Genomic DNA, 23181 nt, shown 5'->3' on the forward strand with positions numbered 1-23181 from the left:
GAGAGAGAGAGAGAGAGAGAGAGAGAATTCGTATAAGTGTTTTAGCCATGTTTGGTACATGTGTTTGAACATATATTTTCAGTTTTTAAACAATATTATACGTATTTTTACACATTTTTTCACCTACATGTATTTCTAATAAAATTGAAAACTGTTGCTTAAACACACGTACCAAACAGACCCTTAATTTTTATCTTTTTTTTTTTAATAGGTGGTGTAGTTAATTAGAGTTATTTGGGTTAAGTTTACTTAATTAATCACATGCCATTCTTAACATATGTTAGTTTATTAAAGCATTTTGTAATTTTAGGCTATAATTGGTTTTGTATCTAAACTTTATCCCAAATATACTCTCCACTCTCTCAAAAAGAATGTAAAGGACTTGACCAATGACATTGATTGTTTATTTATTTTATTTATTTTAATTTTTTTTTGTAAGAGTTGTTGTTTTGCATTTAAGGATTGAAAACTAATCATATACTTTTTTTTTTTTATTCAAATAATGAAAACTCTTCCAATTTCTTCTTGATTAACTTATTTTTCCTCTGTGAACAAACACATTTTCTTTTATATCATGTGTTTTAGACAATATACAAGGTACTTTAATATTAAGTGTTTAAACCTTTTCAAATACTTGATTATTAACCGAGTATGTGGAATCGGTCGTCTTATACACATAAGGAGGAAACCCTTGAGGTTGACAACAAATTTAGTAGTGGAAAGCATGGATTAAAACTACATAAGTAATTGAATATTGATTTTATTTGTGCTAATTAATTAGTTGAGAAGAACATAAAATCAAGTCTTGTAACTTAGTGGCATTCATGAAAGAGAACACGAGTTCCCTCCCCCAAATAATGTAGGGAAGAAAAAGGAGAATGAGTAATAACTTTATAGTTGTGAGTCCCAAATTGAGATTAAATGGAACGTACTAACTCGGGTTTGCTGCCACACTTTATGCCATCTATATATATACATGTCCTCTCCACTACTCGTCAGTCACACATCCCCTTGAAGCCGATTGCACGTTCTTGATGTACTGGAAAGAAATAATATGGTCTTTGTTCAATAAATACATCAACAAATTACACAAAAAACTTGGATGTCAAGGCTGAGTCCCACATACCTTGTAAAGAACTCCTCTGTTAGCTTTAGATGCAGGTAGAGTCCACGTCTTTCTTCGCCGCTCCATCTCCTCATCTGTTATCTCAACATCTATGCTCCTCTTCTGAACATCAATGCTGATGATGTCTCCATTTTCAATTAAACCAATTGGACCCCCTTCCTGAAAAAGATTAGCAATGCATTCCTAGTTGTAGTTTGTGAAGAAAATTTGTAGTTTTTATATACTTAAAGATTGAAAAATTTTCTGCACCCCGTTAAAATTTTATATTGTTATCCTTCTAAATGAATAAAAAGCTAGTGCACCTGTGCTTCAGGACATATGTGGCCAACAACAAATCCATGCGAACCTCCTGAAAACCTACCATCAGTCAACAAGGCAACATCCTGTAGCATTCAAAAGCAGTATCCAAAGAAACATCATTCACAGGAAACAACCTTTGTCTCTACTAAGTTAGAGCATTTACCGTGAAAAGAACATATTGATAGATTAAATAGAAAAAGTACCAGTAATATCTAAAAGTAACCATTTTTAAAAAAAATAATTTTGAAGTAGATTCATGTCCTTAAAGTCACTCTATTGATAAAGTACACTATAATTCGAACATGCTATATCTAAAAGTTGTCTTTTGGAAGGCTTTAGGATAATGATTTTACTCATTTTATGAAAAAAAACAGACCACTAATCATAAGCCGGGAAAAAGTTTTTCCCCAAACTGGTTTGGAGTCTCCTTTAGCACAACAAGGAGCTACTTAAATGACCATCCATGTGTATTTTAATCACATGACCTATTAAGTCGTCAAACAAGGCAGCAGACTATTAAATAAGTAATGTAATCAGAAGAATGTGTAGATATAGTCATTTGAATTTCCATATAGTGAGTTGAAAGGATTCTCCTATAAACTGATTTGGAAATATATTTTGTCCATAAGGTAAAATTAGACCTTCGCAAGACCTGCTCCCATTATGGCACTTGTTGGTGTTAACATTTCAGGCATGCCTGGTCCCCCCTTAGGCCCCTCTCCTCTAATAACAACTACCTTACCCTGCAACATGACAAACATAAACAAGAAATCAGATATCCCATTACAACATCTAAGTTTCATGGTAACATCTTGTTACCACATGAATGCAAGCAAAACCAGAAAAGATACTGCTATAAATGCAGAATGCAGCCAACTTACATGGTGCAATTAACTGATTATCAAAATTTGCAGAATGCAAATGGGTGATACCTATGACATAAAAAAAATTGCAGAGAATATGAAATTTGTTAATGTAAAAAATCAGGAATTTAAACGTGGAAGAATAAGACCATTGAAGCTACAGATTTCATGAGTTTTGGCAGACAATGGACATTATACTGATCTGCATGGCAAAAACCAAAGCATTAAGCTTAGAGAAGAAGCCTGAAAGGTAAACGTTCAGCCCTCAAATCAAATTACAGAAGTTTTGTCTGTTACAAAATCCATATTTCAGAGCTTTATTTGCCGAAGACTTAATAATAAGATTCAATTGAGAAAAATTATTAAATGAATAATAATTAGCCCTTTGGGCCTAAGAGTCCTTTCACAGGTGTATCTCATTCATAAAATTTGAGAATATTTCACATAATTACCACTTTAATGAATTTTCTTATGCAAAAGATCAGTTGGGAGAATCATATTCAACATTCAATGAAGCATTATTCATTATATAGGCTAAATGATATTAGAGAAAGCCACCCTTTGGGATGAGGGGATATCTCCTGCATCCGCTGCATACTGCGTGTTAGGAACCCCAAATTATACCATATGCCTTGTAATCTCCTAATAGTTGTTGTATTCCCTTTAGTTAGTTAGTTAGTTGAGATAAGGATGAGTTAGTTAAGAATCGAGCACATGTAGCTCATTTAACACATGGTTTAATTCTTAGAGCACATGTTGAATTAACTAGCCAATTATATTAAGCCAAGTAGGCCAATGGGATTAGAGCTAGTCTCCTACAAATACATGATTGTAATTTCAACATTAGATATTGAAGAATAAACCAATTGATTGCTTAGTGCATTTCCTCTCTCTCTTAATATTTCTCTATGGAAGATAACTACCTCGAATTAAATTAATTCCCCAATGATTCTCATACATTCCCCTACAATTCCTTTCCATCACCATTAGGAACCATTAGATTCCTAACAAGTGGTATCAGAGTAGACAATCTTGAAACGAGCGGATGTGACCAAAGAAAACTTTGGAAAGAAATATAGCAAATGGTGAACAAAGTTTCAGAGGATGTCAAGGTTATTTTAGAAAAGGTCAAGGTCTTGGCTGAATCGAAAAAGGCCATGAAAGAAGAACTTTCAAGAGTACAAGAGGATCTTGAGAATATGACAGAAGAAGAGTTTCAACTTCTTGGTGCAATGAAAGCTGGGGTAAAAATGGTGGAGACCAAAGAAGAGTTGGAGAAAAATAAACTTGTTGAGACCAACCCAGGCCTTCTTGATGACGCCACATGCATCTCCATCAACAAGCCTATATTGCATAATTGTGCCAATGAAAATGTGTCACTTGGTTCACAGTTTATCAATCTTGAAGTTGAGCACATTGATAAGCATGCCTTATTGTTGATGGGTTCCATCTGAAAAGTAGTTTTTAAGGATCAACCTATTCTCCTCAAGAAATGGGACGTGATAAAATTAGGTTGGGGTGAAGTTGAACTTGGACCTAGCTATGGTGACCAAGTCTTTCTCTTACATGCCTATTACCAAGGCAAAGGGATTGATAGCACATTTCTCGGTGTTCTGGTTGGATTGAATTGTGCTGATATATGCAAGTTGGAAGCCCAAGTTGGTGCTCCAAGTTCTGTTGGCCACACTCATGGAAGCCGACACATACTCCCAAGCCTTCTTATCAGCAAATGGTGTCCAGAGGGCACGATATGTTCACGTTCTTGGTGACAGCAGTGAGAAGTGCAAAGGTTCCAATGCTAGCATTGTTTTTTCATATAATGGAAAGTATCTTGCAAATATTGGAAGTCTTGGTTCCCTTAGGCTAGAGCATGTGGAAGAGTTTCAAGAATTGTCTTAAAAAATAATGATATTCACAATATTACCAACTTAAGCAAAACAAAGGTGGCAATGCAATGCAATGCAACTTTTACAAGGTGTGGCAATGTTACCACTATAAATCCACCTGCCCTATGCAATATTACAACTTGACAATGCTAAATGACTTTTATAGTTCACATTGGTTGTTGCCATAATTCATTGTTTGACATGGAGGACAACACTGAAACACAATGTGGATTTATTTCCAATGAGTGCTGGTGTTAAGTCTAGCTTTTCAAGTTATGCTACAATGTTTTGGACAGTGATTAATTGCTTTGGAGTTGTTGGTGTGTTTGACGGTCAAAATGCCTTGAAGTATTGGTCAAAATGCCTTGAAGTATTGTTGAAGAGTACCCTTTCAAGTCTTCCTATGTACTACCTATCCTTGTTTACCATCCTTGTAGCTGTCGCTGATAGGTTAGAGCGTATCCAGAGAAATTTTTATGGGGGTCTTCAAAGGAGTGTTTCAAATATCCTTTGGTAGTTTGGGAAAAGTGTGTTCACTGTTAGAAAGGGGTGGTTTGGGGATCAAGAAGTTAGCGCATTTTAATCAAGCCCTATTAGGGAAATGGTTATAGAGGTTTGGACGAGAAGGTACCCATCTCTAGCGGAGGGCTGTTGCAACTAAATATGGAGAGTATTAAGGGGGTGGAATACTAAAGTATGTAGAAGGGCCCACGGGTGTGGTCTATGGCGTGGTATTTATGATGGATGGGAGAGTTTCTCCAAACATGTGACCCTAGTGGTGGGTGTTGGTTCTTGTATTCTTTTTTGGCATGATAGGTGGATTAGGGATAACTCACTTAAATTCTCTATCCTCAATTGTATGCATGTTCAAATGACAAGGAAGCTTGCATTTCTGATGTTTTATGCTATCAGAAGGGTGGAAATGATAGAATTTGGAATTTGAGATTTTATTGGGACTTTCATGTTAGTGAATTAAAGGCTACCTTCTCTTTCCTTGATTTCATTCAATCTCGGATTCCTAGGGGTGTTAGGAGTGATAGTTCCTATTGGTGCCTTAATGGGAATGGCTAGTTTGATATTTGGTTCTATTACAATAAGATTTGGGGGGGGTGCTTCTATCTATAATTTTCCTTGGAAGGGTATTTGGAAAGTTAAGATTCCTAAAAGGATGGAATTTCTTTTGTGGACAGCAGTTCATGGGCGGATCCTTACCTTAGATAATCTTATACTTAGGGGCCACTCTTTGGCGAATTGGTGTTGTATGTGTTGCTGTAATGAGGAATCTATGGATCATATCTTCTTCCATTTTCCTGTAGCTCACTCATTGTGGGTGCATATGCTTTAGGTTTTAGGGATCCAATGGGTCATGCCAGACTCTGCGGAAGGTTTGGTGTTTTTTTTGGAGCTATTGGCTGGGGAAATTTAATTCGGACATATGGAATTTGGTCCCTAGCTATTTGATGTGGATTTTTTGGATGGAAAGAAATTGGCGCTCTTTTGAGGCTACTGAGAAATCACTAATTCAGTTACAAGCTCTATGCCAAAAGACTCTTTTTGATTGGTCTAAGTATTAGGGCTCCTCGAATTGTTCTTCTATCATTGAGTTTCTTTCTTCTCTTAAAATTGCACCTTAAGTTTTTCTTCCTTCTTGTTGTTTGTTGCTTTTTCTTGTGTTCACCATCATGAACACCTTATATTTGCTTTGTTCGTTTTTTTTATCTTGATTAATATTATTCTCATTACCTATAAAATAAAATAAAAACTTGCCAATTATCTTAAGCCACGTGACCTAATGAGATTAGAGCTAGTCTCCTCTAAATACATGATTGTAATTTCAACATTAGATATTGAAGAATAAACCAATTGATTGCTTAGTGCATTTCTTAATTTCCTCTCTCTCTCTCTCTCTCTCTCTCTCTCTCTTAATATTTCTCTATGGAGGGTGACTACCTCAAATAAGTCAATTCCTCTACAATTCTCATACATTCTCCTACAATTCCTTTTCATCCCCATTAGGAACCACTAGGTTCCTAACGCAGCAGGACTCTCACAGCATGCAGGGCCCACATGTGAGAGGCTTGTAATATGCAGCAAATGCAGGAGATAATTCTCATTCTGGGAGAGCAATGCTTAGCCATGATGCTTGTTTTTCACAAAGAAACAAAACTTATTCACCAGATTTTTTGGTAAGTAATGTCATTGAAAATGTGCAATATAGGTGCAACAGTCTTTTTTTAATATAAATGAACCAAAAAGCATTAGGCATAACAGTGTTTTTTTCTTTCAAGTCTCTGCACTCACTCGAGCAACTTTGGGTTCCATTATGAAATTCCTCTATTATTATTTTTATTGGTATGTTACACACACACCAAATGGGTTTGGAACCTATGCTGTCACCCTCCACCTTGCTCTTGTGAGGGGTAGAAACACTATTTGAGCTAGAGCTCATTGGCACTTTGGGTTCTAAACTCTGTATAACTTAGTAACAAAACATTGAAAAATGGTGACCATACAAATTTGATTATACGACAATGTTGACTAGAACACATACCTTAAAACTCAAAGGATCCTTTGAGATAGCTGCAACCATTGATTCCTCTCCTTCAAAGACAAGTGCAGGGCCTGTTGAACATTTTTGTGGTAAATATTTTTGCAGTAGACTACACCAAAATTTAGATTTTAATTATATAACATAGAACCTCAAGCATAATAGCCCAAAAGTAGAACAAAACCTGAGAAATATAGCCCCTCTTTTCCTGTGATTTTTGCTACAGAACCATCTGGCGCAATATTTCCATATAATATCTGGATGTGGCCTGTTTTCTTTATGGGGTTTTCCACTGGTCTAATTATATCCTATATGAGAAAAAGAAAGAAAGAACTGCATTAAATTTCATGTCTAATCAACAGTAAAAAGTGACAGAAACATTGCGAATAGAAGATGTCATAAATTAAAACATAAAAGCAGTCAAACCTGCCCTGTGGCTAAGGGAGGGAAGCTTGCTGCATTTTCAGCTAGTGTCTTCCCAGTAACTAGAGAGAGGGGGGGGGGGGGGGGGGGTGAGAGAAACACTTTTAGGTTAATTATGACAATACTAAAACAAAGTACTTGTTCAAAGGAACGCAACAATCCAACTATATGTACCAGTCATACAATCCCCATCTAAAAAACCAAGCTCCAAAAGGTAGCGGATGACTCCAGGCGTTCCTCCAAGCTATCAAAACAATCATTAATGGGTTCATCAAGAGGAAACGGTGATAAAAAAACTAAAGCAAACAATATAAAAATTTTCATATCCAAAAAAAAAAAAAAAACCTTCTTCATAGTAGTGAAATGAAAGCACAAGAAAGGATATTTTATTAAACAGCCAACCTTTTGTAAATCCTCCATGACATATTTGCCACTAGGCTTAAGATCTGCAAGAAATGGAACCTCATCGCTGACCTTCTGAAAATGATCAAGAGTTAAATTCATACCAAAAGACCTGCCAATAAGATTCCCATTAGCTACCTCTGTGATTTAATCAATGTTATGCACTGGAAATCAGGTACCAAAGACTCCTTACCTTGCAATAGCAATTAAGTGTAACACAGCATTTGTAGACCCACCTAGTGCCATGACAATAACCATTGCATTACGCAGGGATTTTGGAGTGATAATATCTCTTGGTTTCAAGTCCATTTTTAATAATTCCAAAAGATATTTTCCAGCTAAACGGCACTCATCCAACTTCAATGGATCTTCAGCAGGTGTCGAAGAGCTTTAAAGGAAAAATAGAACTATGAGGATTGGAATTACATTGCTAGCTGATGCCAATTCAAGTGATCAGGCAGAGACAAGTTTCTACCTGTAAGGAAGTGACATCCCCATAACTTCAATAGCAGAGGCCATAGTACTGGCTGTATACATCCCACCACAAGCTCCTGCCCCAGGGCATGCATTACGGATTACATTCTTCCTCTGCTCCTCACTTATGGATCCACTGACAAATTCTCCATAACACTGCAGTAATTAAGATGACAAAAGAACTAATTACAGTATCAGGATAACAAAAGAATGAATTACAGCATTTACATATCACAGATTATTTTTATTTTTTCCGTAGGCAACAGCTATATATCTTCATACAATCACATAATAAAAATGGAAGTAGGTACTTAAGAAATTAATTAAATATGACCTCAATATCTGATCAAGATATTCAAATAATGTGTAAAATTAATTAAGGAAGATCCATCAGTTAGTAAGTCGTAGTTTTTCATAGATGCAAAAGTAATGCAGCGGCATATGACATACATGTAAGGCACCTTTCTAAGCACTGCTACATGTAAATCAACCACGGTTACATAAGTTACAATCCCTCCCTCCCCATGCAATAACAATTGGTGATTTGTATCTCTTATAAGATTTTCAGTCAAGTTTATACCTAAAAGTTATGACGAAAAAGAAAATTCCAACAATTCCCTTTACTGGAACAAAAAATTATATCTCCTTTCAACTATTCCATGACCCATGTGTGGTAAAACTGTAAAAGCATAGCTTACGAAGTGTAAATGCAACAGAAAGCAATTTCCATAAACTTTACTCATTATTTGTGTTTTTTTTAATTCATTTTTTAACATTTTTGAGCCCAAGTTTCCATATAGCTTATCACACAAGAAGTCACACGCATATCTTCAATGCAATGAAAGTTCAAAGGTAATGTGGGAGAGACACATCAAGCTATATGCCCAACCTTGTTTTCCATGTCTATTTCTTCCTATTATATTCATCAGCATAGCCTAAATATCTGCTATTAGCTTTGGCTGTTAAATAAGTTCTTACAACACAATTTAGTAGTAGTGTTTAAAGGATCAATGCCTTATCTGCAGAACAAAACAAAAATTGCACTAGTACACTTTGGTGCCTTTCTCCAACTCACTCAACGAGTAGTCCAAACAGGATTGTGACTCACAGAATCTATTAGAAATGTCTCACTGAAGTAGCATTTCCTATACTGAGGTGTAGTGTTACAAGCTTATTTGCACTAAGCTGGATTGACAATTGATAAACATCAGATTACACCAGAGCACCCATAAAAGGTCAAGCCTGTGCCTGTCACTGAAAACGGCCAAAATTATAAAACCCAGATTATTCAGCCCCAAAAGTTTTACTTTTATGTTTCAAAATACCAGAATGACAAAAGAATAAAGCATTCCATATATCTATTGGACTAAAGTGGCAATGTCAAAACTCTCCGTTGGTTCTTTTTATAGGTGCTAAAGGTTTCACAAAAGGTAGAAAAAAGAAAATAAATAACAGTAAATTAGTGCGCATACCTGAAAGGCAGATACAATATCATAAGTATGGCCTTGAAAATGACCAGGCTGCAAAAGGGGAAAAAAAATAAATCAAAAGAAGATACTTTCTTAGCAACTTAAACAAAATCTTCTACTCTCTAACCAGCTACAATTTGAATACGGGAATTCAAAAAAAGAAAAAGAAAAAGAAAGAAGTCAGATTTTTACAAAAAACTTTAAAAATTATGTGATTAAGCATATGATAGATGATCATTATTTCTCAATCATTAATAGAGTAATGCAGAAACAAATATATCTGGCACAATTCCAATAAATCATTTATCTTTTTTTTTTCTTAATTTGTAGAGTTCCTTTCAAAGTCCGAAGAAATTATTTATTTTGGGGACAAGTAATAAAGAGTTCCCGTTGTAGTTCAAAGATAATTAATGCTTCTAGTTGATCCAACTGGTGGATACCTCACCATTTGCTCTAACACCTCATAGACATACACACTCCTATTCCAGCTTATATATAAGATAACTCTAGTGTCACTAATTCCGAAAGAACAAGAACTGAAATTTGATAGTAACTTTGGAAAAACTTCACAAATAAATTTTCTGTAAGATTTATATTTACAGATGGTGAACATCAAGTCTTTATTAATTAAGATTACAGATTAAAAACCTAATTTTTAAAAGCAAATCTTGTTAAGTAGTCAAAGTCTGAACCTTGATAGCTCCACCATAAACCATGATACTTGGTCTATTAAGCCGACCCATTGCCATTATTGTACCTGGCATCTGCCAAAAAAAAAAAGAAGAAGAAGCATAAGACTCACATAATTGTACAATTGCAGAAGAAAATAGCCGATTTACCTCATGCCAATTCTACTAAAAAAGAAATTAAGAAAGAAACTAAATCAGAAGCAACAGAGCGTAACTATCACAGACTAGTAGTATAGCTGGGGCCAGGGGGAAAGATGGAGAGAGTTTAGTTCACCGTGGATAGTGTACAAACTGTCACATTACTTAAAATTCTAAATGGCATATCGCTCAATACAGCCTGAGATAATCTGAGTTATAGAATGGACCCATTTCAAATGGAAAATTTGTTTTTCCAAAATAATAAGTATAATGGAACAACAAATTCCACAACATTTTTCACTCATTGCTCACGTGGCAGATTGTGATGTTAGTGATGATCCCACTGAAAGTGATGTTGTTCTGATAACAATATGCTGCTTGTCCTTAACAAATTGTGAAGCAAGGGTATGTGGGTGAGAAATGAAACAAAACTCTTTTTTTTTTTTAACATATGGTACTTTCTTCTTCTTCTTTTTTTTTTTTTTTTTTTGATAGGAACATATGGTACTTTAATATCAAAAGAGAAGCTCAAACATATATTTAAGCAACCAAACATTACTTCTTCTTTTCTTTTCTTTTTCTGTTGAAGTTGTTGACCATACTCTCAATAAAGAGTTAGAAATGAAACACAAAGCCTTTATTTTTGAACGTGAAAACTCAAGAGTAAAAAACATCTATAGAATATCGCAAAAAACCAATCAAAATAGGAAAAAAAAAAAACCATTAACGAATAAAAGAGAGACAGAGAGAGACTCACATTCTTGTCACAACCAGGAATAGCGATATTGGCATCGTACCACTGGGCACTCATGACAGTCTCGATGCTGTCAGCAATAAGGTCTCTAGACTGCAGGCTATAAGACATGCCTGGAGTCCCCATAGAGATAGCATCACTGACCCCAATAGTGTTGAACCTGAAGCCCACCATGCCAGCCTCAAGTACCCCTTCTTTCACAGCCTCGGAGAGTCTGAGGAGGTGCATGTTGCAAGGGTTGCCCTCGTACCAAACCGACGATACTCCCACCTGGGGCTTCGACAGCTCTTCCTCCGAGAGACCTACGCCGAGGAGCATAGCCTGGGACCCGCCTTGGGACTTGGGCTCAGTGATGCGAGAGCTGTACTTATTTAGTTTCTTTTGGGTTGGTGTTGATGAGGTTGACGATTCATCAACCGAGGAGAGGGATGACCGGATGGAGAAGAAGGTGGTGCGCTGTGTATTTGGGTGGTGGGGGACATGTTTCGTGGTTGCGCTTAGGGTGGCGCGTGGGATTGGGTTTACGAGCGTGGCTTGCATTATTGGACGTAGTGGTGGAGTGGTGGCGGTGGTGGTGGGGGATTACTATTATTAGTGCGTGCCTTTCTTAACTTTTCACGTTTGAAATATGTGGACTTTGTTGGAAAAACCCCTCTTTTATATATATATTTTTTTTTTTTTTTTATAACTAGTCGCTAATTCGTACTATGCATGGGAGCTCATGTGAGGTAGATTAAAATAATTTTATAAAATTTTAAATTAATTAAAAAACTACATTATTGCATGATTTACTTTTGTATAATTTCAATTTGTGTTACAAATTGATGAAGAAGTCATTGCTCGAACGCGTAATGACTTACAAAAAATTTGTCAGACAATTTCAAATACTATAAAAAAATAACTCAAAATTTTAGATATTAAAGAAAAATTATCAACATTTGAGTTTAAATTGGATTTGTTAGAGAAATAGAATTTCGCTCCTTGTTAAGTTTGGATTAAACAAAAATAATTTTGTTTAGAAAAAAATGATGAGTTTGAGTTTGAGTTGGACTTGTCAGAGAGATAGAGTTTCACTCCTTGTTAAGTTTGAACTAAACAAAAATTAGTTTGTTTGAAAAAAATGATGAGTTTGAGTTTAAGTTGGACTTGTGAAAGAGAGAGTTTCACTTCTTGTTAAGTTTGGATTAAACAAAAATAATTTTGTTTAAAAAATGATGAGTTTGATTTTCAGTTAGACTTATTAAAGAGATAGAGTTTCACTAAACAAAAATAATTTTGTTTAAAAAAATGATGAGTTTGAGTTTAAGTTAAACTTGTTAGAGAAATAGAGCTTCACCCCTTGTTAAGTTTGGACTAAATATGTTTAAAAAAAAAGTTTGAACTAAATAAAAATAATTTTATTTAAATAAAATGACAATTTTATTTAAATATTATGCTGACGTGAAAAATTGTGAGAGTTTCAGAGGTTTCAATTATATATATCTATACTACTATTTAAACGGCTACACCTGTTTGGACTGAATTTTTTTTTATTCCAACATACCCCTATACCCCTAAGTTTAAGTAGAAACAAAACCAAAGGATAATTTGGTAAAAATACATGTCTAACTTTCACTAAAATATTGCCTACAAAATAGGAACACTCTTCCACTAACTCATTTCTTCAAAGTAACTATACGTTTATTGTTTTTTTTTTTAAATAGAAAAATAAGTTAAACACCCCACGTTTATCTAAAAACAAATCTAAATATATATATAAACTAAAGGACAATCTGGATTGTTTTTGTTCTAAAATACCCTTACATTCTTATGTTTAAGTAGAGACAAAATTAAAGGACAATCCGGTAAAAATACAACCCTAACTTCCACTAAAATATTGCCTAAAAAATAGGGTCACTTTCCTAATGATTTTCAAATCTATTTATCCACTTATAAATTAGATTCTCAAAATAAAAATTATATATATAATTAAAAACATAGATTTTTGTTTGCTACTACCACTAAAAAAAAAAAAAAAGCCTCATCTCATGTGCGAAACGCGTGTGATGAGGCTAGTATATATATATATATGGATTAAACAAAAATAATTTTGTTTAAAAAAATGATGAGTTTAAGTTTTTAAGTTGGGCTTGTCAAAGAAATAAAATTTCACTAAACAAAAATAATTTTGTTTAAAAAAATATGATGAGTTTGAGTTTAAGTTGGACTTGTTAGAGAAATAGAGTTTCACTCCTTATTAAGTTTGGACTAAATAAAAATAATTTTATTTAAATAAAATGAAAATTTTATTTAAATATTGTGCTGACATGGAAAATTGTGGGAGTTTTAGAGATTTCGGTTTTATATATATATATAGACTACGTCATCAAACAAATCTTTAAATTTTAAATTGTTGTGATCTAAAATTATACATAAAAAAAATTATTGATCAAATAATAAATAACATTCCATTTGAATAAAATTTGACATGTACATTAAAAACATAGAAAATAGACAATCCAACAATTAGATTTTCAAAATTCACATCCAATATAAAGATTTGTGAGAAATTTAGAGAGAAACTAGTTTGGAGAGAAATCATGTCCCTTATTGAGGGGTTTCAAATCAATAATGTTATTTGTTGATACCATATTTTGTCCAGCCCCAATTCACGAGTCAAAACAAAGACAAAAAAAAAATCAAAAAAATATGCAAAATCATGAATTTTGAAGACAACAAGGGTAAAAATAAATACAACATGATTGGATGGAAAATCAAAAGGTCACAATATTTATAAATAAATAATAAAAAACCACTTTTGTAGCAATTAAGACCAAAACCCTAACTGAGTATGGTTAAAAAGTTGACTTTTTTATCCGACTGTTGGATCATATTGAATTTTGGCCAGTCTCGTATAACATACTTTTCCCTTTGAACGATAGTTTACAGGCCAAAATCAGAGTTAAAACGAATGAGATATCACCAAAATACCAAAAACCCTAATAAAATCTTCACTTTTTTCAGGAAAAACTAGGAATTTTTTTCCGACTTCATGCAATAAACTGTACCGATTGGGCAAGAATTGGAACAAGCGGACTGGAACAACTTCAAGAACAAGGTCTCAGCTAATTTTCATCAAAAGGGCTTGACGATATCTGCTTCGGATTGGAAGATATGAATTTTTCAAGAAAAAATGTCACAAAATTTATCAGCTCTGCGTCACCTTCCTTATGAGCGCGATATCTCGACAACCACAGCTTCAGATCAAGCGACGAAATAGGTTGATGAGGTGGCAAAAATAGGAGGCTAGTATAAGTGTAACATGTTACACTTATGCTAGCCACCCTTTGCCTTGGGAGGCTAGCACAAAAAATCAAAACACTTACAAATTAAATACATTAAATAACCAAAACCTAAAACACAAAAAATAGTTCAAAAGTTGAGAAGTTAAAAAAATGAATAAATAACTTACTTAAGAGAAACCAATAACTTAAATGAGTGTCCCTTATTTTGCATCTTTATAGAAGACTTCCTTTGACATAAGTAAGGTGAATTTCTTTAATCAAAACTATCATATACAAATACATATGCGTAAGTTGCAACTTGAAAAAAACAAAAACAAAAACATGGGGTATAAGAAGAATTCTAAGAAAAGACCATTAGTGAATATATATATATATATATATATATATATATTGTGTGTGTGTGTGTGTGTGTGTGTGTGTGTGTGTGTGTGTGTAGAGCTGGATTCAAGTTACACCTGGTATAACTCTAAACAATGTTACACCACTCAATATTTTTTAATTGGATGCGAATATTAACAAATCCACTGTTAGATTACATTATCTTCGTATATTCTTTATGCTTGCAAAATTTCAAGGTGGTAAAAAATTAATAGTCATGTCATCAATCAATTGTTAAAATTCACATTTTAGTAGTTTAAAATAATGCATAAAAAATGAGTTTATGGATCAAATGGTAAATAGTATCTGATTGATATGAAAATTGACATGCATGTTAAGAATATATAAAACATGTAATTTAACGGTTCGATTTTTAAAATATTAATTCAATAACAAGTTGTTGAGTGGTGTAATATTGCTTAGAGTTACACCAGGTGTAACTTGAACCCAACTCATATATATATATATATATATATATATATATATATATATATATATATATATATATATATATATATATATATAAGTCATAAAATTTTGATAATAGATTTTTAGTTGGAGTAGGATTTAAATTTCTGAAACTTAGATGATAAAGTTTTAGCTAAATTAAATTATAATTAAATCTTATCCCTTGATTCATGGAAATATATCCTAACAATTTATAAAATAATTAATAAAACGAAAGATGCAAATTAAGGTAAAAAAAAAAAAAAAAAAGCATGGGGTGTTGTGTGCAATTCTGAATTTCAGTTTAGAATTGATTTTTTTTTCTTTTTAGGGAAGGAAGTTAAAAGAAATTATAATAGACTTTTAGTTTGAATATAATTTAAATTTGTTAAAATTTAAATGATAAATTTTTATATAAATTAAACTATTGTTAATTTTATTCCTTAGTTTGAGGAAATATATCCTAACATTTAATATATAAAAAATTAATAATTAATGAGAGTAGTTGTTTATTAGGAAAAAATTGAGAGAGAGAGAGAGAGAATCACATAAATTTATCAATTCCTATGATTCTACACAACATGTATATCATTCCAATACATATAATGTGTGTAAGTTGCAACTCAAAAAAACAAAAACCAAAAATGTGGGGTGCAAGAGAGATTCTATGAAATAATCATTGGTGAATATATATAAGTATTGAAATTTTGACAATAGAATTTTAGTTAGAGTAGGATCTAAATTTCTGAAACTTAGATGCATGTTGCATGTTTTGTTAAAACACTTATTGTTACTTTATCTAAATAAATTGATTAGAACAAATAAGTTGTCGTCTCTATCAACTGAAATTTAGATGTATGTTATATGTTTTGTTAAAATACTCCTTGTTACTTTATTTAGAGAAATTTATAAGAATGAATAAGTTATTGTCTCTATCAACTAAAACTTAGATTCATGTTGCATGTTTTAATAAAACAATTATTGTTACTTTATCTAAAGAAATTGATAAAAAAAAATTGTTATCTCTATCAACTGAAATTTAGTTGTATGTTGCATGTTTTGTTAAAACACTTATTGTTATTTTATCTAAAAAAATTGATAAGAACAAATAAGTTGTCTCTATCTAAAAAATTGTTTTGATCTAATATATTGTTATAATTTGGTGAAACCACTTGGCGCAACCACAACTTAGAAAAAATTGTTGCAATTTAGTGATCACAGCTTAAAAAAAAAAAAAAAAAGATTAAATTATGTAAGGATGTGGTGTAAAAACCGTGTTTTACCCCTCCAATCATAACATGTGACGTCATCTTATTACATATTTAAGAATAAACAAAACCACACATAATCAATCTAATGCCCATATATAAATTCAACTAAATTAGGAATTTATTAAGATGTTATTAGGTGTGGTAAGATGTATTCAATTTTAGTAAAGTCACCTAGTGAAACTATGACTTTTAAGCCTAATTTTTATTATTTATATTTATCTATCACTAATAGTAATAACATGATTTCTTGTTTGTGTTTCATCATTTTGCGTACTAAAATATCCTCACACAAATTCTTAAATTTTCTAAAACACCCTTATCTTTTAGTTAAATAATTTTATATTTATAAATACAAACCGATTAAAATAATAATTTAATATTTTTAAAAAAATTTCCTAAGTTTTAGTTTTTTTCCTTTCTCTTCTCCAATATGAATTACCATTTTTTTTTTAATTTTAAATTCAAATTTTAAGACTTTTATCAACTCTCATGTAGAGAAATATTCTAAAAATTAAGACACTGCCTCTATCTCACCTTTAAACATTATTCCATGTAAAAAAAAACAAAAAACAAAAAACTAACATAAAAAAAGATTCTAAGAATTAAAACACTATCTCTATCTCACTTTTAAATATTATGACACTAAATCAAAATAAAAAATAAAAAAAGTCATATTTCATGTACGAAGCGAGTATAGTGATACTAGTATATAATATAAATAATATAAGTATATGATTTAGCTTGGCTCTAATATATTTATTTTGCTCTGCCAGTGCTAATGCCCACCAAGTCTTTTATTTATTTATTTATTTATTTAAATTTCACCAAGACATTCGTCCTTACATGGAACAAATTGTATTATTACTAGAATAAATATCATTTTTGAACTTCCAACGTAGGAAAAAAATACTTTGTATCAAATGATATCACATTATCAATATCAAAATTCAATAAACGAGAGACATATATGCAAAAATAACTACCATTGACATATGTCTTTCAATTATTAGTGGGTTAGTTATTTTTTACTGACATGATTCATACTTATTGGATTTTGATATCGCTAACATATTATTATTTGATACAAAATACCTTCTCCCAACATAAGCAATTTATCTTATTTTCGAACTAGCATTGATACCATCGAGTAACTTGTATTATTAATCTGTATTAATAAATACTAGTATAATGCCCATGTGATGCACGACTTAATCAAGAATCATGTGTAAACTAAAGAAAATAAGAAAATGTTTTTTAATTTTATTAAAATCAAATAATAAAATATATTTAATTGGTAAATTTAATAGTTAGGAATTATAAACAACCCAAATTACTAAACATTAAAAATTTACATAATAGTTGAATTTTTATATTTGAAAGCGAGGGAGGAGGCACCGAATTTCAACCTATCAAAACAAAATGTGTAAATATTAGTTTTTGAGAAAAACTAAGAGATTTTTTTTAGAAAGAGAAAAACTAAGAGTTAAGACCTGGCAATAAGTTTGCATCAATAACTGAAAATAACTTCATTAGCATTGAGATGTGATGAAGATTAAAAAGTAATACTTTTTGCGAGTTCTTGCATATCCCTCTTGGGTTAGTTTTGTGAACAACAATCTATATTATGATTAATTGATTCATTTGTAATATAGATTATAATGTCAGGTTATTAAAACTTCAATTGATCATGCCATATCGTGACCAATATCCTTTTTTTAACCCTATACCTTCAATAAATCTCATTTTAGCAATTATCTTCTTCTTTTATTTCAGTATTGTATATTTCAATTGACCCAAACTTGCTAAGCCAACTACATTTTTATCCCTCTTGAGAATCCTTTGTTGTGATAATATCCCAGTAGATTATGGTTGATGAAGATCTAATTAATTATGTTCTAACAATTCAAGTTTATAGTAACTAAGCTTTTCAAAGTTTCCTTCAAACTCTATAGCTTCAAATAGTCCAATATAGTTACTTTTAGTATAAAAAATATGATGTTCTTTATGAACATAATGAAACCAAAAAGAAAAAAAGAATAAATGATGGAGTTAAATAACCTTGGAGAGGAAAATAGAACTTGCAGCTTTCATTGTAGGCATCCTTAAAGTATCCATACAATCTGGCCTGGTACAATACATTGTGGTGCTTCCATTGCTAACCCATTTCCTATCGGATAAGGATGCTGATACACCTCAAAACTTAAAAATCAATAAACCCATTATAGAACAAAACCATCCAACTAAAAATATACATACTTTAAAAAAAAACTAAGAATACAAAAAATATAACCTTCATGATAGAGAGAGCATAGTCCGAATGAGCAGTTCGAGGGAGGCGGAGTAAAAATATTTATAATTTAATTTTTTTTTTCCAATTGATTTTATTCCCTATGATCTAATCTCAAGTTTTAGATATACTTGAAGGTAAGTGAAAAATTGAAGCAATTTTTTGAGATAGACATAAAATCTTAATTGTTCTTATTAACTTTTCCGCTACTAATCTTTGGATAAGTACAAAATTTTAATTTTTCTTATCAACTTTCCTCTATTTATCTTTGGATAAACACAAAATGATATTAACATTTTTTTTCCTTCACTTTATGAATAATTGTAACACAGTGGGAAGGGTTAATTATTAAGAGTGAAAGCTCGGATTTGTTTAAATACACAAGAGCTTGTTTAAACCCCCAAATTAAAATTACAGCGAAATAGCTTTTACTATAATTTATACTACATGCGGAACAAGAGTCATAAAGTGCAAACACCCGTTAACACTACCCTAAGCCATATTCATCCATTATCAACAATAAAAAGAAAGCTTAAAGAGTAGGGAAGAGAGATATAAACACAAGATAACACCGAGACGTGTTATCGAAGAAGAAATCGAAGAAATCGGTAAAAAACCTCTCTGCGACCCTCCAAGTTGAATTCGATCCACTAGAGAATAAAGTTGTAGTATATGAATAACAAAAGACCCTTCAAGTCTAGTCTACCCCATGTACTTGAGCCCTCCAAGCTCTTACTACCAACTGACTTCTCAGAGCCTTGTCTTCTCTAATTTTTCAGATCCCGCAATTCAGCCCGATTGCATCTGCCAATGAATGACTCCCTCCAATACTTCCCAACAACATGTCCCTTTACACTCAAAATGGGTGTGTTAAGTGTTTGAGATATCAACCTTTCAAGGATGTAGGGTTGGAGAGGTAGGAGCAGGGCCGGCTCAATGAATTTGGGGGCCCTAGGCGAAAGCTTTAAATGGGGCCTTTTATTATATTTAATTATAAATTCATATATTTTTTTCAATTAAAATTGATTTTTCTTGCTTTTTGAGAGGCAAAATTACTAATTAAATTTTGGCCAGTTGATTTGTATTATGTTTTGAATTAAACAACTTGCAACAAAAACAAAATACTTTATCTAGGTCTTTCGAATACACTAACTATTTTCTATCATGTGTCTCCCCATTTGGTAATTTTCGAATATAATGTGTAGTAGAAAAATGTCTAGAGTTCTTATCTATAGGAAAGTTTAAATCATCAACTCTTATTGGACCATTTTCTACTAACAAATCTCTTAATTTTATATCAATGGTTTTCCATTGACTTGGATCAAAAATATTTGTAGGAATATAATTAGGTTGATCATTAATATTTTCACTCTCCTCTAAATTATTTTGAGCTTCATTATCAAGAATGGTGACATTACATGTTTGAACATTATCATGACCACCTTCATTATTATCATTTTGTTGTATATTTTCATTATCTTCTAACTCTTTTTGATGAATTTCTTGTTCATTTATGAAACCTTCACTCAAATTTTCTGCAAGATTTTGTTTTTTACTAGTAATAAATTTGTCCATAGCTCCTTTTTGAGATTCAATTAGTTCTTCTCTCTGTCTTTTCTTTTTAGTTTTTCATATTCAGATAGATATTTTCTAATAGACATTTGTAATTCAAAAATATTTATGAATAAATGAAACACAATCTATAATAATAAAAAATTACAATTTAACTAGAATAATATAAATTTAATGTATAAAACAATAGAACCTGGTTTATCAAAATCACAATTGCAATTTTACTTAATATGATCACTTTACACTTTAAACCTGCACGAAAAAATTAAAATTAATATTAATACAAAGTAAATTATTCTAAATTTATAATTTTGTTATCAATACTTTTTTTTTTTGTAGCAGTAAACCTTTTTTTTAGCAAAATGTGTAGGACTCAACTTGATTGGATCCACTAAGACTAAGAATAGCCCCCTATCCCTCCATGGCTCCATCCCACTAAATCTGATTTCTTAAAAAAAAAAAAATTGTGTAGGACTAGATCACACTTTAACTTCCATACCACTAATCTGATTTCTTTAAAACAAAAAAAAAAAAAAAAAAAAAAAAAAAAAAAAAAGAAAAAAAAGTGTAAGACTAGAACTAGAAGTCTCTAGAATCAATACTTTAACTTAAAAGAATCAATTGATGTGTAAGCCAACTAAAAAGAGTGTTTTTTTTTTTTAGAATCAAGATGAAGAGAGTCAGAGAGTGAGTGTTTTTTTTCTTCTTTCTTTTTTCTGCCTTTTCTTATTTGTCTCTTATTTTTGCCTTTTGTAATCTTTTCTTCTACACGCTAAAGATTTCTGCTGTTTGTAATCTTTTCTTCTGCAAGCTAAAGCTATGTTGATGGCCTGATGGGATTAGCCTTTTGCCTTCATGTCACATACTCATTGCCTGATGGGATTTTTGGTAATGGTTGTTTGTAAATTTTTTTTTTTTTTCTGTGAGAAATGGGCCTCTGTGAGAAACGGGCCTTCATGGCTTGATGGGATTTGGTTATGGCCGGTTGTAATAATTTTTTTTTAAGATGAAAAAGCAATATTGTATAATATATTATTACTATTTGGGGGCCTCTCTTATAAGTGGGGCCTTAGGCGGTGGCCTAGCTAGCCTATAGCTTCAGCCGGCACTGGGTAGGAGTTGAGAAAAACCACATGGAAATGTGTAGATGATTGTGGGTATAACAATCTTTAACTCTCAAGTGTATTTTCTAGGGTTTTCTCTCTGAAAGACATTCTTTACAATTTGTAGGTAATGGAGATGTATATAGTGTGGGTAAAGACTTGGTAAAGCAAAACATAACTTTTTTCCAAACAGAGAGTTTCGCGAGTCCTTCGGTTTCCTCTTCGATAACACGGTTTGGTGTTATCTTGTGTTTGCATATCTCTTCCCTATTGTTTAAGCTTGCTTTTTATTGTTGATAATGGATGAATATGGCTTAGAGTAGTGTTAACAGTTATTTGCACTTTATTACTCTTGTTCCACACCGCAGTTTAAGTTAGAGTAAAACTATCTAGCCGTTATTTTAATTTAGGGGGGTCTAAACAAGCTCTTGTGTATTTACACAAATCCGAGCTTTCAAAGAATTTGAGTTTGAGACAAAGAGTTTAATTAGAATTGATTTTACTTTTTTGAGGGCAAGACATCTCGACATGTACTCAGTACTCACTCCCTAAGAATTTTTTGGATAGATCAAGGAGAACAATTATATATATATATAAAGAATAGTTGTGCATCAAATGATGACAGGACTACTCAGTACTCACTCCTTAAGAGATTTTATTTTGGATAGACCCAAGGGAACAAATTTTTTTTAAGATAAAAAGAATGGTTGTACATTAAAAGAAAGAAAATCTATTCAAAATTACACTCTTATATTATATTAAAGATAATTTGCTTGAAAATAAATTTTATTAGCTATATGTTGTTGTTTTATTTTTACGTGTAGTAATTAAAAGATAAGGATTAGAATGACCAAAACTTATACTTTTAAGATAAGGATTAGATGAAAAATTTGAATTGTAATCAAATTAAGATTTTTATTAAATTAGAAATTATAGGAGAAGAAGATAAGAACAAAAATAATATATATCTATTTTTTTTATAAATCTAAAAAAAAATTACAATCTTTACGTGAAGTAATATAATTTATCTAATATATATATGGATTAGATGGACATTTTTGTATGTAGGATCAAATGAAGAGTTTGAATTATACTCGTATTAATATTTTTATCAACTTAGAAATTATAGGAGAAGAAAAATTATATATATTTTAAAAAATTAAAAAAATTTATGCAATTTGGATAAGTCACTTGGCACAACTATGGCTTCTAAGACAAACTTTTATTATATAGTATATGATATGATATGATGTAAAACACAGAATCTTTACGCTGTTCCGAAAGAAATGCTTGTTATCTGCAAATTCTTAAGCCTTATGACACTTCAATTTCAATAATTTTAGTCATCCAAGTATTGTGTTATCCTTCCAACACCCTAATTAGGGGGTCACGCCTTTTATTACCAAAACCTTATACCTCTCATCAAAACCCTGATGACATGAAACTATCAGGGACTCACATAACAAGTATTAATACTGACTTGTTCATCCAAAAAGTACTAATACTGACCTTCCGATTTTATCTATTTTAACATAAAAATCTATTTCTTTTATTTTAGCTAACTACTTTTGAAAGTACCTATATCAAATTATTTATTATAAACTCTATTTTATTAAAAGTCTTTTATTTTTATTTTTTTATAATTATTTCTCTCTTTTACACACCACAACGCTACTATCTATTTCTTCTTTCATCTTCCAAAAACGCAAAGAAAGAATAAAAATTGAAATATATAAAAATAATGCTTGTGTATATTTGCACAAGTAT

At 31.6% G+C, this 23181-nt stretch overlaps 1 protein-coding gene across 1 annotated transcript; it reads right to left on the reverse strand.

Annotated features, from left to right (window-relative positions):
- Positions 1-713: 713 nt before the first annotated feature.
- Positions 714-11693, reverse strand: LOC142623678 (dihydroxy-acid dehydratase, chloroplastic-like). Its single transcript, XM_075797121.1, has 14 exons — positions 11076-11693; positions 10184-10255; positions 9495-9542; positions 8024-8178; positions 7742-7936; positions 7549-7660; positions 7321-7390; positions 7150-7208; positions 6908-7031; positions 6727-6797; positions 2068-2169; positions 1429-1509; positions 1127-1285; positions 714-1039 (listed from the first exon to the last, which is right to left on the reverse strand). Exons 1-14 carry the CDS (start codon positions 11610-11612, stop codon positions 989-991), a joined length of 1836 nt encoding a protein of 611 aa, XP_075653236.1. The 5' UTR covers positions 11613-11693; the 3' UTR covers positions 714-988.
- Positions 11694-23181: the final 11488 nt, after the last annotated feature.

The sequence above is a fragment of the Castanea sativa genome, chromosome 2 (genome assembly GCF_040712315.1).
Source record: "Castanea sativa cultivar Marrone di Chiusa Pesio chromosome 2, ASM4071231v1".
NCBI classification, from domain to species: domain Eukaryota; kingdom Viridiplantae; phylum Streptophyta; class Magnoliopsida; order Fagales; family Fagaceae; genus Castanea; species Castanea sativa.

What these genes read in the sequence shown, in the direction of transcription:
- LOC142623678 (XM_075797121.1), bottom strand. Translation starts at nt 11,612, where the DNA reads ATGCAAGCCACGCTCGTAAACCCAATCCCACGCGCCACCCTAAGCGCA. An exon ending in AGATGGGGATTGTATGACTG is followed by an intron (nt 7,209 to 7,320) that starts GTACATATAGTT and finishes CCCTCTCTCTAG; the next exon opens with TTACTGGGAAGACACTAGCT. An exon ending in ACAGAGGAGTTCTTTACAAG is followed by an intron (nt 1,040 to 1,126) that starts GTATGTGGGACT and finishes ATTTCTTTCCAG; the next exon opens with TACATCAAGAACGTGCAATC.